Source organism: Rhea americana, unplaced genomic scaffold (genome assembly GCF_003343005.1).
Source record: "Rhea americana isolate MKP2758 unplaced genomic scaffold, rheAme1 scaffold_72, whole genome shotgun sequence".
NCBI lineage: Eukaryota > Metazoa > Chordata > Aves > Rheiformes > Rheidae > Rhea > Rhea americana.
This window is the reverse complement of record NW_028186890.1, coordinates 3108054-3120968: the sequence shown is the minus strand read 5'-3', so window position 1 is coordinate 3120968 and position 12915 is coordinate 3108054. Positions and strand designations below refer to the sequence as shown.

At 40.3% G+C, this 12915-nt stretch overlaps 1 protein-coding gene across 1 annotated transcript in view; it reads right to left on the bottom strand.

The window, feature by feature from the left end:
• Nucleotides 1-12915, bottom strand: part of HSD17B12 (hydroxysteroid 17-beta dehydrogenase 12) — an 86707-nt gene that overhangs the window by 50086 nt on the left and 23706 nt on the right. Inside the window, exon 2 of the mRNA XM_085321895.1 lies at nt 1502-1584. Within this exon, the coding sequence (XP_085178021.1) occupies nt 1502-1584 (83 nt within the window). The remainder of the gene's footprint in view (nt 1-1501; nt 1585-12915) is intronic.

Genomic DNA, 12915 nt, shown 5'->3' with positions numbered 1-12915 from the left:
GTAGTATTCTTTCATTGCTTATCAATGACCATGTCAAACTTTTGAACAGGAGACTGCATTTCTCACTTACCTCCTTCTCCCTGGAAGAGTTTATCTGCGTGATTACAATCACAGCCATGAGTGCCCAAATAGCTGTACGTCAGTGTCATTTATAATACTCTGAAGGGAATCCCTAGTAGAAAGTTGAGACTCTGCTAACAGTCTTGTGAACACATCCCCAGAGTTAACAGAAAGATTTTTTTTTCAAAAAAAGAAGTCTTTCCAGTTATTCCATGACCCTGCATTTGCACTTGACTTCAAATTCTTCATCCAACTAAACTGTCAAGGGATAAAAGTGTGTTTTATTCTATAGCCTGAGAATAGGTATTTGTATCCCTTAGGGTGCTTATTTCTTGGTGCCTACAGCAACTACCAGCAGAGAAGCCGAAAGAGTTAGTATTTTCCAGCCAGACCTCATACTTACGATCAGCTTTTCTAATATGYTATACAGGGGTCTGCCAGCAGCACATAGTTGTGTTCTGAGGCAGCCTCTTTCTCAGAGGCACCAGCAAGCTGTAGGCTGTCTCTACACAATCTAACACAGAAAGTCTAGGTTACATTACATGGTAGGTTCAGGAAAGAAGGGGAAAAAAGAACCCCACACACCTCTGCACACCWGAAATCTTGATCTGCAGAGAAACCAATCTCTCATGATGGTGAGGGGGTGTCTTCAACATTAGAGGCCTTCCTCCCAATACTACTATGCTCTGGGCAGAGAGACCTCATTCTACTTGCTCTAGGCAGTGATTTAAGTGTTGCATAATTTTCTTCAGTGCCATGTAACTGGGATATTTGGCATGTACAACAAGCTGTCAGCTCCACACAAGAATCAGGTGCTCTTGACATCAAGTTTATTTACCCCCACTGCCACTCCCCCCCGCCCCTTATGTCAATCCAGTGGCACAAGATGCTATTTTCTACATAGCACAAGGGACAGGGGGAGGTCCCTGCAGGGTTAAAGCGRAAATCCAAAGACAGACAACTCTTGAGAGGCTAATCTCCCTGTGGTCTCTGCAGAACCAAGAAGTCCAGTAAAAGGGACTCTCTCACCATTGATCTCTTCACATAATCATACCGTTGTTTCAGAGAACACCAGAAACGATCAGAAAGGTTTGCTTCAATACTAATGTTGGAGCTGGAAGTTATTTTTGCTGTAAACTTRTCATGATGTTCCCTAGGCTTATAGGTAAAGCATTCCATACTAACAGGCATTTTCTGTCTCGAGCAATGTATTCACAAAGCAAAGTTAAAACTAAAAGGACTAGGTGAAGGCTGAAGAGAGAAGTCAAAGGAAACAAAAAGGGATATGCTCTTGGCTGGTCACCTGCAGAGAGACAAGGCAAGGGATCTCATTCTTCACACGTTCGCATCTATGTTGAGATAATGTGAGAGGGTATGGCCTGATACTTTACAGAGATCAATCAAGGATCCAGGTACAGTCCTGAGTGATAAGAATTCTTACCTCTTCTGCATAGGCTTTTCCAATCCCATCAGTAGCTCCTGTGACCACTGAAAAAGAAAAGACATACACATTAGCTGCTTCACTGAAATAGCTGCTCATTAATAGGCTATGAAGGAATCCAAGCCAGACAAGAGACTCTCTAGAATGGGTGTGTAAATTCCAATTTCACTAAAAGCTCCTAGAGAGCTCACTAAAACCTTCCCATATGTAAGAAAGCAGAAGAGAAGAAATTAGGAGCTTATTTAATTGTTACTTGAAGAGAGAGCTTTAGCCCCTCTTCTCACACCAGTTTTCTAACCCACTATGCTTCTTCAAAAGCTTTGTAGGCTAAGAGGGACTTCTAAAGTCATTTATCTGAAAAAGCTCAGTTATAACTATTAAAATGGCTCTTAATTTAGCTTTAAATATGTAGTAAAATAAGCCAATAATTATCCAATAAAATAAATGTTTTAGAACAGGGCAAAGGTCTCAAACTAGAAGGCTGTTTAACTACTTTCCAGTAGTTTCCAGATCCCCTCTGTAACCACTGTACCTACCAGCAGCAAGTATAGCTTGCTCTCAGTACAGCCATCAGTACGAAGCCGGGCTTCTAAAGCTTAATCTTTTTTCACCTGTGGATGAATGGGATCTGTATCAAGCCTTAAATCTTTCCAGGATTCTTTATCATATGCTGAGGAACAAGTGAYTCAACATGCCATTAATTTGACAGATTATTCCAGGGCTCTCACCACACCAGTAGCTGATCATCTCAGTTTGCTCACTGAAGAGCAATCCCTCTGTCCAGAATCTGCTTCTCCAACTACCTTCTACGTAGGTACATTCAGCACCACTCCTGTTCTCTTCTCTTCCATCGAATCCAGTTTCTACACTTCCAACAGCCTTACTCATTTATCTCTCTACTCATTCATCTGTCTCTGCAAGCAGCTACAGAGCATACCAGATTTTTCTGCTATTTGCCCTCACAGTCACATTGCGCCCCACTGCTTACCTCTGCACTTAGACATACTTTAAATAATTGGACTTATTCAATGTTTTGGAAAACTGAACCAGGAGGAGTATTGCTACAATGCTCAGGGCAAGTTTTATCTCAGTGACACTGCACAGCTGACTGAGGTGTCATCCAGCCCTGAGACTCAGCAACAGCCTCCCTTTTGGGCACCAGAAGGAGACATGTTTGCAGATGATTTGATTAGTTATTGCTTGCAGATCACCCATAACAGTTGGCAATTAAGCAGCAGACAGAATCCTTTTGTTTGACTAGTAACAGCTAGGAAATGCTTTGAGGTAACCATTTCAGTTTCTATGCCTGCTAGCTAGAAATAAGTGGACATCACTGTACGTGGTGAGGTTGCCAGTGATGGTCCTATTCTGGGTTGAATACTGGTCAGACAACAGTACAATAACATGTTAAAGATGAGAAATCTGTGTGTTGCCCCCGACTGAAGCTAGATTTACAGTTGACCATATATGTGGGTAGATATAAACTTTGAAATTGAGGAATGAGTGTGTATCTGCAAGACATCATAGCTCCAATCTGGCAAGGATATGCATGGTAAAGTTTGACATCTCTCATAAAAAAGCTGATATCCTTGCTGCAGGTATGTCTGTCAAGTATGTAAAATAAGTTGCAGGATCTTGTTTCAAGGTATCTAAGACCTGTGTGGTCGTCCGTTTAAAAAAAAAAAAAAAAAAAAAAAAACCAACTGTACTGTAGAATACTAACACATTGCATACATGTGATACTACAGCAAGTAAACTAGAAGCTGCATTGTTAACCCTAGTGATTTAGAAAGCCATGTGCCCGTGTTGCACAGTTTTTGCTGGTTGCTATCCAACAGTTATGGAAGTGTGAGCAACAGTTTTGCTATAAAATCAAACGCATAGTTAGAAAGATCAAGGTCCAAGTGATCTTGGGGGAGAAATCAAGACTACATTCATAGATGCCCTCCTGCCAGACTTGTATCAATGCTGTTATCTACCTAGCCAGAGGGCATTAGTCCTGCAAGATGGTGCCATCCCTTTAGCTCAAGGACTAACAAGCTTCAAAAAAAATAAACAAAAGCAAAGAGAAGAGAAAACATGTACCAATGCCATTCCCTGTCCTGCTGACACAACAATTGGGCATATTCTAAGATGACCTAATCTGGAAAAAAATTCAGCTTCAGTGACTCTTAGAAGCAGGTTATTTCCCTTATCCAAATCAGTGAGGTATCTAAAGAATATATTCCATCTAAAGCTTAGAGATTTTTTCACCTCCTTCCAACTCAAAAATTCAACAGCTTTATTCTCAGATAACCAGCTCAGAACTTTTAGCAGCCTTGCTCAGAAGTTGTTACTGTTTTGTCTCCCAACACTGCTAGTTATTTGGTTTCTAGCAACTGTAGCTTAGAGTGTATGCTCCTTAAGGCAGGGACTTAGAAAAGCATCTGCAGCACTTCATAAAGGCTTAGCAGAGTGCAAGTTCAATTTCAATCAAGGGTATTTACCTGATTTATTGAAGCCATCGCTTAGTTAAACTGTAATAGAATTGGTTGAAGCATGAGATTTAAGCAGCTGAAGATTAGGGATTTCAAACTAAAGTATGAGTAACAGGACATTTCCTCCCTTTTTAGGCCCTACTTCAAAGTAAGAGCCTGCCATCTACAGACTAAAGTACCCTTCAGAACAGAACTTCAGAAATTTAAACTAGTCTGCTATAGAGATATAGACGTGATAAAAAGCATTATAAAATCCCATTAGCAAGAAAAAAGTGCTTGAGCTACCTTTCCATAAAAGCACACCTAGCTGATATGCACTGTTCTGCTTCTGCTGCAGGTAAAGACATACACATCAAAATAAACATACATTTCCCCCACACACACGCACAGCAGTAGGGAATAACTACAGATTTAACATCATTTTTTTGCCTCTTCTCCAAAGGCACTAATACCATCATTTTATTGGTGACTCCCTCCAATCTGAGGAGGATAGCATTGGTCCTGCTCTGTGCTCCCGCACCACTTTGAAGAGCACACACAGAACAAGGGCTGCTTTACAATACTGTAACCAAGAAAAAAGCAGTTTTGAGGGCCACATGTCTCTTCCTAAGCCCTTTCAAGAGAAGGAAATTAGCTCAGCTCTCATTGATTATACGAATGAATTTCCCTTTCTAAATCCCACTGTCAAGCCCATGAATGGCTGCACTGGTGCAGAGGCAATCAGGTCAACACCAAAGGACTGTGATCAGAAACATGCCCAAATACCATCCAATCCTTCCTCTGACCAACAGGGCCCGGGTCAGCCAGGAAGCTGCTCCTACTTCTAAGACCCTAATGCATGTTTTTTGGGGTCAGGACAGCTCCCCAGAGGCACTTTCCATGAGAATGTTATCATCCGACAGCATGCTCAARTCTTTCATCCCTCATTTAAGGGTAGGATGGAAATAATAGAAATCACTTCAAGACTTGTTTCTCCCTCTCCAAAATCATCTTTGCTTCAATACAGGCAAGGTTGAAACCACTAGCGAACAAATCCTAGTAGGGAATCCATCACGGGATTCTTCAGTCAATATGAATTTCAACAATTCATCTAGTTCAGGCAGCTTGCATAAGGCCAACACAGCTTTGCAGTTATTGTTGTAATTAAAAACTGTAAATAGTTGTAAGTTTAAGTAAGTAAAAAGTTTTCATTGAAAGTTGTATTAACTTAGTTGAATTACAAAACTGACTGTCTCTACCACTTGCATGATTTGTATCTTAAGTAATTATATTCGGGACTTGAAAATGTATAGAGTATCYGCAAATCATTTGTACTTTTAACATTTACGTCAAGCATACATCAAGTAATGGGTATAATACTTGTACCTATGTACCCTCTGTTCTTAAAATAAGGAAAAGCAGCTGGTACAAAAGGTAACTGATCCGAACAATCTCACGAAGTCAAGAATACCACCTTATCTCCTTCCGCATCTGGAAGTGGATTACTGAAAACGCACATGCTACAGGAAAAGGGTGGGCAAGAAAAAACAGTTTTGGTACAACTTATGCATTAGCAAGGCAGTTGTACTTTTCACATTGATTAYACTCATTTCTAGTTTCCATTTTGGAGCTGAGTGTCACAATTTTAACCACTGCTCATATACAGAAGCTGTGCCAGTTTAAGTTTTAACAATCACACTGATGTGCTGGAGTTAAGCTTAAGCATGGACTGGGTTTTTGAATTCCGTTTCTTCTACAGATTGCCTTTCAATGAAGAAGTTGCAAGCAAAATGGTTTTAGCAGAGTTCAGAAGTCCAAGCAAGTAGAGCAAGAATAAGCTATTATCTGTACAAGAAAGCTACACCAGTTCATAACTGTAATGATGCACATTTACTCAGTAGTCAAACTAACTGTAGTTGCTTCCTGTTTCAGCCATCTGTTGTCTCCTGAAGAGAGACAGGAATGCCCAGGAAGTCTGTTTATGAACCAATTGAAAAGTTGTCTGAAATGGGAGCTTGTATCAAAGCACTGGCTGACTTTTAGGCAATGAAGACATCCACTTTCCCCAAATTTCAGGGCTGTAGATAGAGATAAAGAAAAATAAGGAAAGGTATCCAATAACACAGTATCCTCTGAAAATAGCTTACTCATAATACACTAAAACATACAGCAGCGTAGGGCTCAAGATTCTCTAGCATTAGGTTATCACCAGCCAAAGTTCAGCAAATGAAACTTTACACAGACTGTTTCACAAAGGAATTAGACTGCAACCTGAACAGATTCCCATGCCAAGCCGCACTGAGACTAGCATATGCTTAAGTGTGGAACTTGCACATGCAGAACTAACATCTTCCCTCAATCCTGAGAAATTTGCACAGAAACCTCTATTCAAAGAGAGGGAATCTGCATGAACCGGCCCTTGCGAGCACGCTGCACCACAGGGGCATCTCTCTCTCCTACATAACGATGCCTTCTTGATTGGATTAGACTGGTACAGTCACTGTTACAATGGGTCACAGCTGGTGTATGGTTTTAGCCTTTAGTAACAGCTTTCATTTCAGTTGTGTATGAGTAGTCTTATTCTGCATATCCCTTCCAACTGACCCTACACTGATCAAAACAGAGGGCAAGACGGGCAAAAAAAGTGATCAAATACCTAAATCATTGCACAGGTTAGTCACTAATACACACCACCTAAGTGACTTAAAACTTGCCAAAGCTTTTGATAAAACTTATAATATACAAATGAGCAAAGAGGAACTTTCAGTATCAAGGTCTTCAAACAAAGCAAGCTACATGTGGTGTCATCTACTCACCCCGCTAATGGAGGTTATCCCATTTGCAGGCTGTAGTAAATTGAAATTTCTAATAAGGCAAAGAAAATTGTTTATATACCAGATTCCATGCAAGAAGTTTTCTTTATCTATAGTACTACTGATTAGTAGAGCATTTTGAACAAATTAAGGATTCCTCTTCAACACCAAGGYGTCTTCTGAGCCCAGAAATTAACTATACTCATGCAATCTGGAGTATCCAGAAACACCACATTTTAAAGGCACAACTAAGCGACAGCAGTGCAGATTCTGAAGGTAAGCACATTTAAGACAAAAGTACCAGACAATCTCTCCAAATATTTCCTGTCCAAAGAACTCACTCAACTTCAGTCCCAGCTCTCATTCTCCCGATGCCACCGCCTCAAGCACTCAGTCTGCCCACCTTGTCAATCAGTATTCACTGCCCCCTCTGCAAGAYGATAGGGAGAGAAGACGATGACACAGGCAGCACATTAAAAAAAAAGAGAGAGAGAAAAAAAGAAAAGAAAAACACTCACACACAGATTTTTTCTGGTATTCAATAGTTTTGTATTTTACCACTGTCAATTTTAATGGCAGTGGGAAACGCGCAAAGATATGGCTAGTCACACTGGAACATGGTTTCAAAACAGAGTTTTACAATAAACATAACAGGTGTATTCGTTTATATCATATCAAGATGAAGCTACCTATTTCATCAGAACTAATAACTGAAAGAGATAACCCAAGTTATCAGCTTCAGTTCTCTGCCAAAAACTATTCATTTCATAGTCATTAGCCATGCAAGAGTCAGAACAATTACTCCATGTTCACACTACCCGACAAAAAACATGCAGATTTATGAACTGCGATCTCCAATTATAGAAAATGTCACAGGAAAAAAAATTTTAGAAAAAGACCAGGAGCTTTGCATGAACTCTAGTTCTTTGCAACAGCAGGGAGTTTACTGATTTATTCTACAGAGGGAACTGCAACAGCCCAGTCAACCAGTCTAACCCAGTAAGAGAAAAAATTGCTCTTCACCTTCAACTCTCATGATTTAGTTTCGATCACGTGAGCAAGATACCTCGTAAGAAACCTAAGTGTGTATCACAATGGCACTTGGAGCACTGCTTGTCATGCCTAGCATCTCAGAGGAGAGGAACTAGAGTTTTTGTTGCTAAGCAGACAGCATATTTACTATATGCCTTTGCAAGTGGCTAATTCATGCCCTAAAACATAGGGTTAAGTACATTATGGCAAAAGCAGAACAGTTTCCACATCTCCTTTGAACCACCATTGCATATATGCACTATCAATTGCACAAGAACTCAGATTACCAATTTACATTTCTAATTATCTTTATCACATCATGCAATCACTTCCATGAGTCAAGATCTCCACTTTAGGACAACAATATCTTTGTCCTAAAGATTGTCCCAGAATTTTACTTCCTATATGGTTAAAAACCACTTTCTAACTCCCATTTTGAGTTTACTCAAACATCTTTGAACCATTACAACCTCTTTAATTCAACATACAAATACACAGGAATTAACTGTAGCCTCTGTTACTGTACTGGTTACCAACAGATGCAACTAGGYGGTTCCCTAGCCCCCAGTACCATCTAGCCACTTTGCTTCCTATCGCTTCACATAGCCCACTTCACAGCTCATCACACGTGACATATACGGTAGTSATAAGCATTTGTATCACTGCCTATCCGGAACAGTACTCAAAGTAGCCCTTGACAAATTCAAGGTACAAAGTAATGAACTCAGTGGTCAGCGAGCTGCCTAGCGCCTGTGCTAAAGGGGAACAGCTTTTCCGTTATTAAAAATAAGTCACAAGCAAAACCTACAAAACCRGCCAGTGACAGTGGTTTACAAGATGATCAACATGCCCAACAGTACAGGCTTCCAGGGACYGCGAGAGCAGGCTCTCCTCCGGAGGGCTTACACGCAGGTGAGTATGTGAATGCTGCCAATGGCACCTACACCCTCCTCCAGCAAYCTCAGCGCATGGCCAAAGGCACACAGGACGAGGCAGCGCCAAAGGGTGCAGGGAACGAACCCTGCGCTCCCATTTTCTTTCTGCTTGTAACAAGTAACAGCCACTGCCCTCTCAAGTAAGAGGTCACCTGAAAAACATCCTCCACCTCTTCAGAAGCATACTAGACAAACACTGCAGTTTAAGAAAAGCAAGAAGTTAACAAGCAAAAGCTCAAAGGCAGTTCGGTTAGCAAAGGAAGCAGATTTTCGGGGCCTAGAACAGTTTTTATCTGCTTCCTATCCACCCAGGGCATCTTAAAACAAAAGCAAAGAATGGTGCAGTAAAGCACGAGGCATGCGTGCAGAAATCTCCTCGTCTCACGACTGGAGCAAGGACCAGTGTTGATTCAGGGTGAGTGAGCAACAGCGAGCATATAGAATTCCTCTGCAGCGCKGCAAAGCAATCACGCTAAAACAAGATTATAGATTCGTGACTCCCCAATTCAAGGTTAGACTACAGTGAAGACAAAGCTTACAGAGATCAAGCCCGCCTTCAGACACAAACTGAGGTTTTCTACAGTGAAATAAGCTTTTGCGATGTCTAATGGAGATAAGGTATGGAATACTCTTATCCGTATTGTGACTGGCAAACGGCACCACTCTCCTCTCACTGCTCACTTTGACTACTTGCACAATGAAGCTAATGACCATTATGTATGAGTCCTACTAGCCTTCCAGAACTGCACATTTGTTCGGTTTAGCCATTTTCCTGTTTTCATTTAAGTATGGGGTTTTTTTTTTAGGCAATCCTTCAAAGTATTGCAGATGCACTCATGCACATCATCACCTAGGAAAGAACTGAGACCCCTAATTATCTTATTCCGTGTATAAAGAGGGGGCTCCTGCAATAACTGCACTCCTCCAGCCAAAAAAAATACTAGGCTAACAAATTGATCTCATGGAGGGATGCTCCTCTATAGTCCCAATTCCTTGGCAGGTATTCACATTTGTTTTCAAAATGGCCACTGCAGATTTACTCTTGCAGCTGTATCTCCCATTCACACAAAAGAGCAGTCCCTGTCCTGTAAGACAGCATCCAGATAGGAATGGGCTCCTGTCGTGTCACTGCACAATTCCCAGCTGCAGCAACTTTTAGCATAAAAAATAAACCAAGAAGCTGATGTGTCTTTTTAAAGCAATATAGCTCAGACTTCATAGAATAGCTAACCTTAGCATAGGTTTAAATACAATACATAAATAACTAAAGTCTCAAGATTCTTCTGCTACAGAACACGAAAGCTATACTAAGAATATGACAGCTCTTGGGGAAAACGAGAGCTGGCAAGGGCAAAAAAAGACTATCCCTCCTTGGCATCAAGTAGTACTTCATTTATTACAGATTTATATAAATCACTGGCACTTGACCAATACCAAGCTTTTAAATTACCTACAGCCAACAAAAGTACTTTAGTCTGTGCTGGTTAAAAATATTCTACTTTTTGTCCTCAGCTTGCTAGGAACGGCTATTTTTAGTAAGAGCCCAATCAACCTTATCAAAATCAAGCATCAAAAATAGACTGGAGAAACACTGGAAGCAAACACTATTTTTAGCTGCTCTGTCTATTCCCTGCCGTTACCCACCAAATCCTGACTGCACAGACCATGCACGAGTGCTTAGTTATTCTAGGCAGATCCTCGTCGTGACCCTTTTTTTCCCTGAACACCTGAATGCAGAAAACACTCGATTGATTAAAGATTAATACAGCCGCAAACCGTGACAGCTGCCTTTCGTCTGAGTGCTTTTGGGGAGGGGGAGAATATGGAATGACAGAGAGCTTGCATCAGTATTCCTCTTGGGGATCTATTACATAGAAAGAAAATTGCTATTTCAATTCCCCTTTGTTGCTAAAAATAGCAGCCCCAATTGATTCAAGCAAACAGGGCACCGGCTTAGCAATGCCAAATTTAGAAACCACTGAAGTCCCAAAGAGTGAACACTAACGCAGTCTAACACATGCCAGCTCATATTTAACGAAGAACAAAGAAGATAAGCATGCTGGCTGCAAGTTAATAAGATAGCAGTAACTCCCTGCATTTTTATTAAATAAAAACAGAGAACTTGGTGGAAAAATATGACAAACTTCACTTCTACTCCCAGTTTAATTTACTTAATTAGGAAATCTTATCAGAAAGATCTGTACTTTGTCTGAAATCCTAGAAATTCTGTACATTTCTTCTGTACAAAGGTTTCTTTCTGCATACAGGAGCTAACACCTAACGGTCAGGCTTCGAAAAGACAGGCTACAGAAAGGTGTTCAATTGCCAGAATCAAACGCTTACTCAGTAACAGCTTGTGTCTAGGAGCTGGAATTGCGGGTAGAATATTCTATAAATATTGCAGCACTGACAAATTTCCATTTCATCTAGAACTACAGCAAGAAAGATTTTTGGGTAGTGCACCCTGAAGATTCCCCTAGACTTTAGAGCTAGAAGCAATCTAGAAATCTCAGACACCATAGAGAAGGGTCCATGAAGTCATAGTCAATGATAACGCAGTATCGGTCTCAACCATTTCTAAGCATGGTCTCCCAGTTCTATGGTTGCCTTCTTTTAGGCGCATTAAACACAAATCTTCATCAATAAATTATTTTTCAAACACATTAGCAGCATGTTAACATTGACAGGACTGTTGGAGCAGGTAAACATTAACAGAAAGTCTGTTTTAACTGAGTTAAGCCTATGCAGAAAGCTCCATCTTGCATACAGTAAGACACTATCATGTAAGAGTTACTGGATATTATTACTGTTAGGCAAGAACACCTTCATTTGTTTTTCACTGTGAAGTAAGTGACAGATGCTCACTATCACATCAAGCATTCAGATTACCATCTTGGAGTCATCATCTTTTAGAGGCAGGAAAAAAAAATCAAGCAATGAGATTTTGAAGATCTGACAGCCCAGGACTGGAGCCATCTGAAGGCTTTTAGTGCATTTGCCACTGGGAGACAAGTATAAATTTCTTTTCTGAGGAGTAGAAGAGCCTCTAGGTTTGAAGCCTGTATAACTGAAATCAGGCTCTAAATAAGAAGTCACCAAAAGTTTGAGATTTCTTTTTCTTTTACTATGTATTCATAACAGGCAGGAAAATAAAGTCAAGTAAGTGACACAACAGGCAAAAAACATCTGAGAATAGAAGAAGATAACAAATGATCTTGGCAAGCCACAGGCATATTGATTTGAACTCAAAGCTATGCAAGTTCTTAGAACAAATTTAAGGCAAACTATAGTCAGAAGCATAGAAAAAAGTGGAGAATGAGATAAAAAAATACAACACTAGATTCATTTTTATCAAAAGGCAGTCTGTGCCAAACTCTTTAAAAGTGTCATCAGTTTAGACAGAAGTGATGCTCTAGACTAACAAGAAAAGAAAATCATTTTATATTATGACCATAAGAAACTGCTAGTGTGAAGGTGACTCGAAATGAACATAAGAATCTTAAAATATCATAAGGAACTAGCTGGGGAGGAGTCTATAACGACACATACCAAAAAAGGAAGTTTAGCAGGATGAAGACAAATTGCTAGTTATGCTCCTTAGAGGCTGACCTCTGCACAAGCCCTGTTCAGTACTTTTGTGGGTGACCAAGAGCACCTAACTATGGGAATGCTTTATGAAATTCACGGGCAATCCACAAACTAAAAAGAACTGTAGAGTACTGAAGAGCTAGATGATTTTATAGACCATGGTAATAAAAACAGAGTATCATGCAATAGTACCAGATGTCAAGTCATGCACTTGGGACTAACTCTGCTTAGAGTTGAGGTGACAGTTGTAAAGCAATGGAAGCAAGGTACCTGGGGTGCAGTGGTTGAACATAAAATGGATTGTAAACTGCCATTTTGATGCAGCTACAAAGACAACTTACATAACCATACTGCATCCTCTGAGGTGTTTTCCACAGTAAGAAAAAGCAATAATACATTTTCTTAAGTAATTGGAATAGGAACAGTTGCAAACAGAGGCTACTAAGATGATTAGGAAATACCTAGTTTGGGGGATAAGAATAAAAAGGTTTCTCAGCTCTTCAAAAACCTTGCAAAGAAGGAGAGGTTCAGGTTAACACAGGGTAGTAAATAAGCTGACTAGAAATCAGAATGTTTCAAAGGAGAAAAGT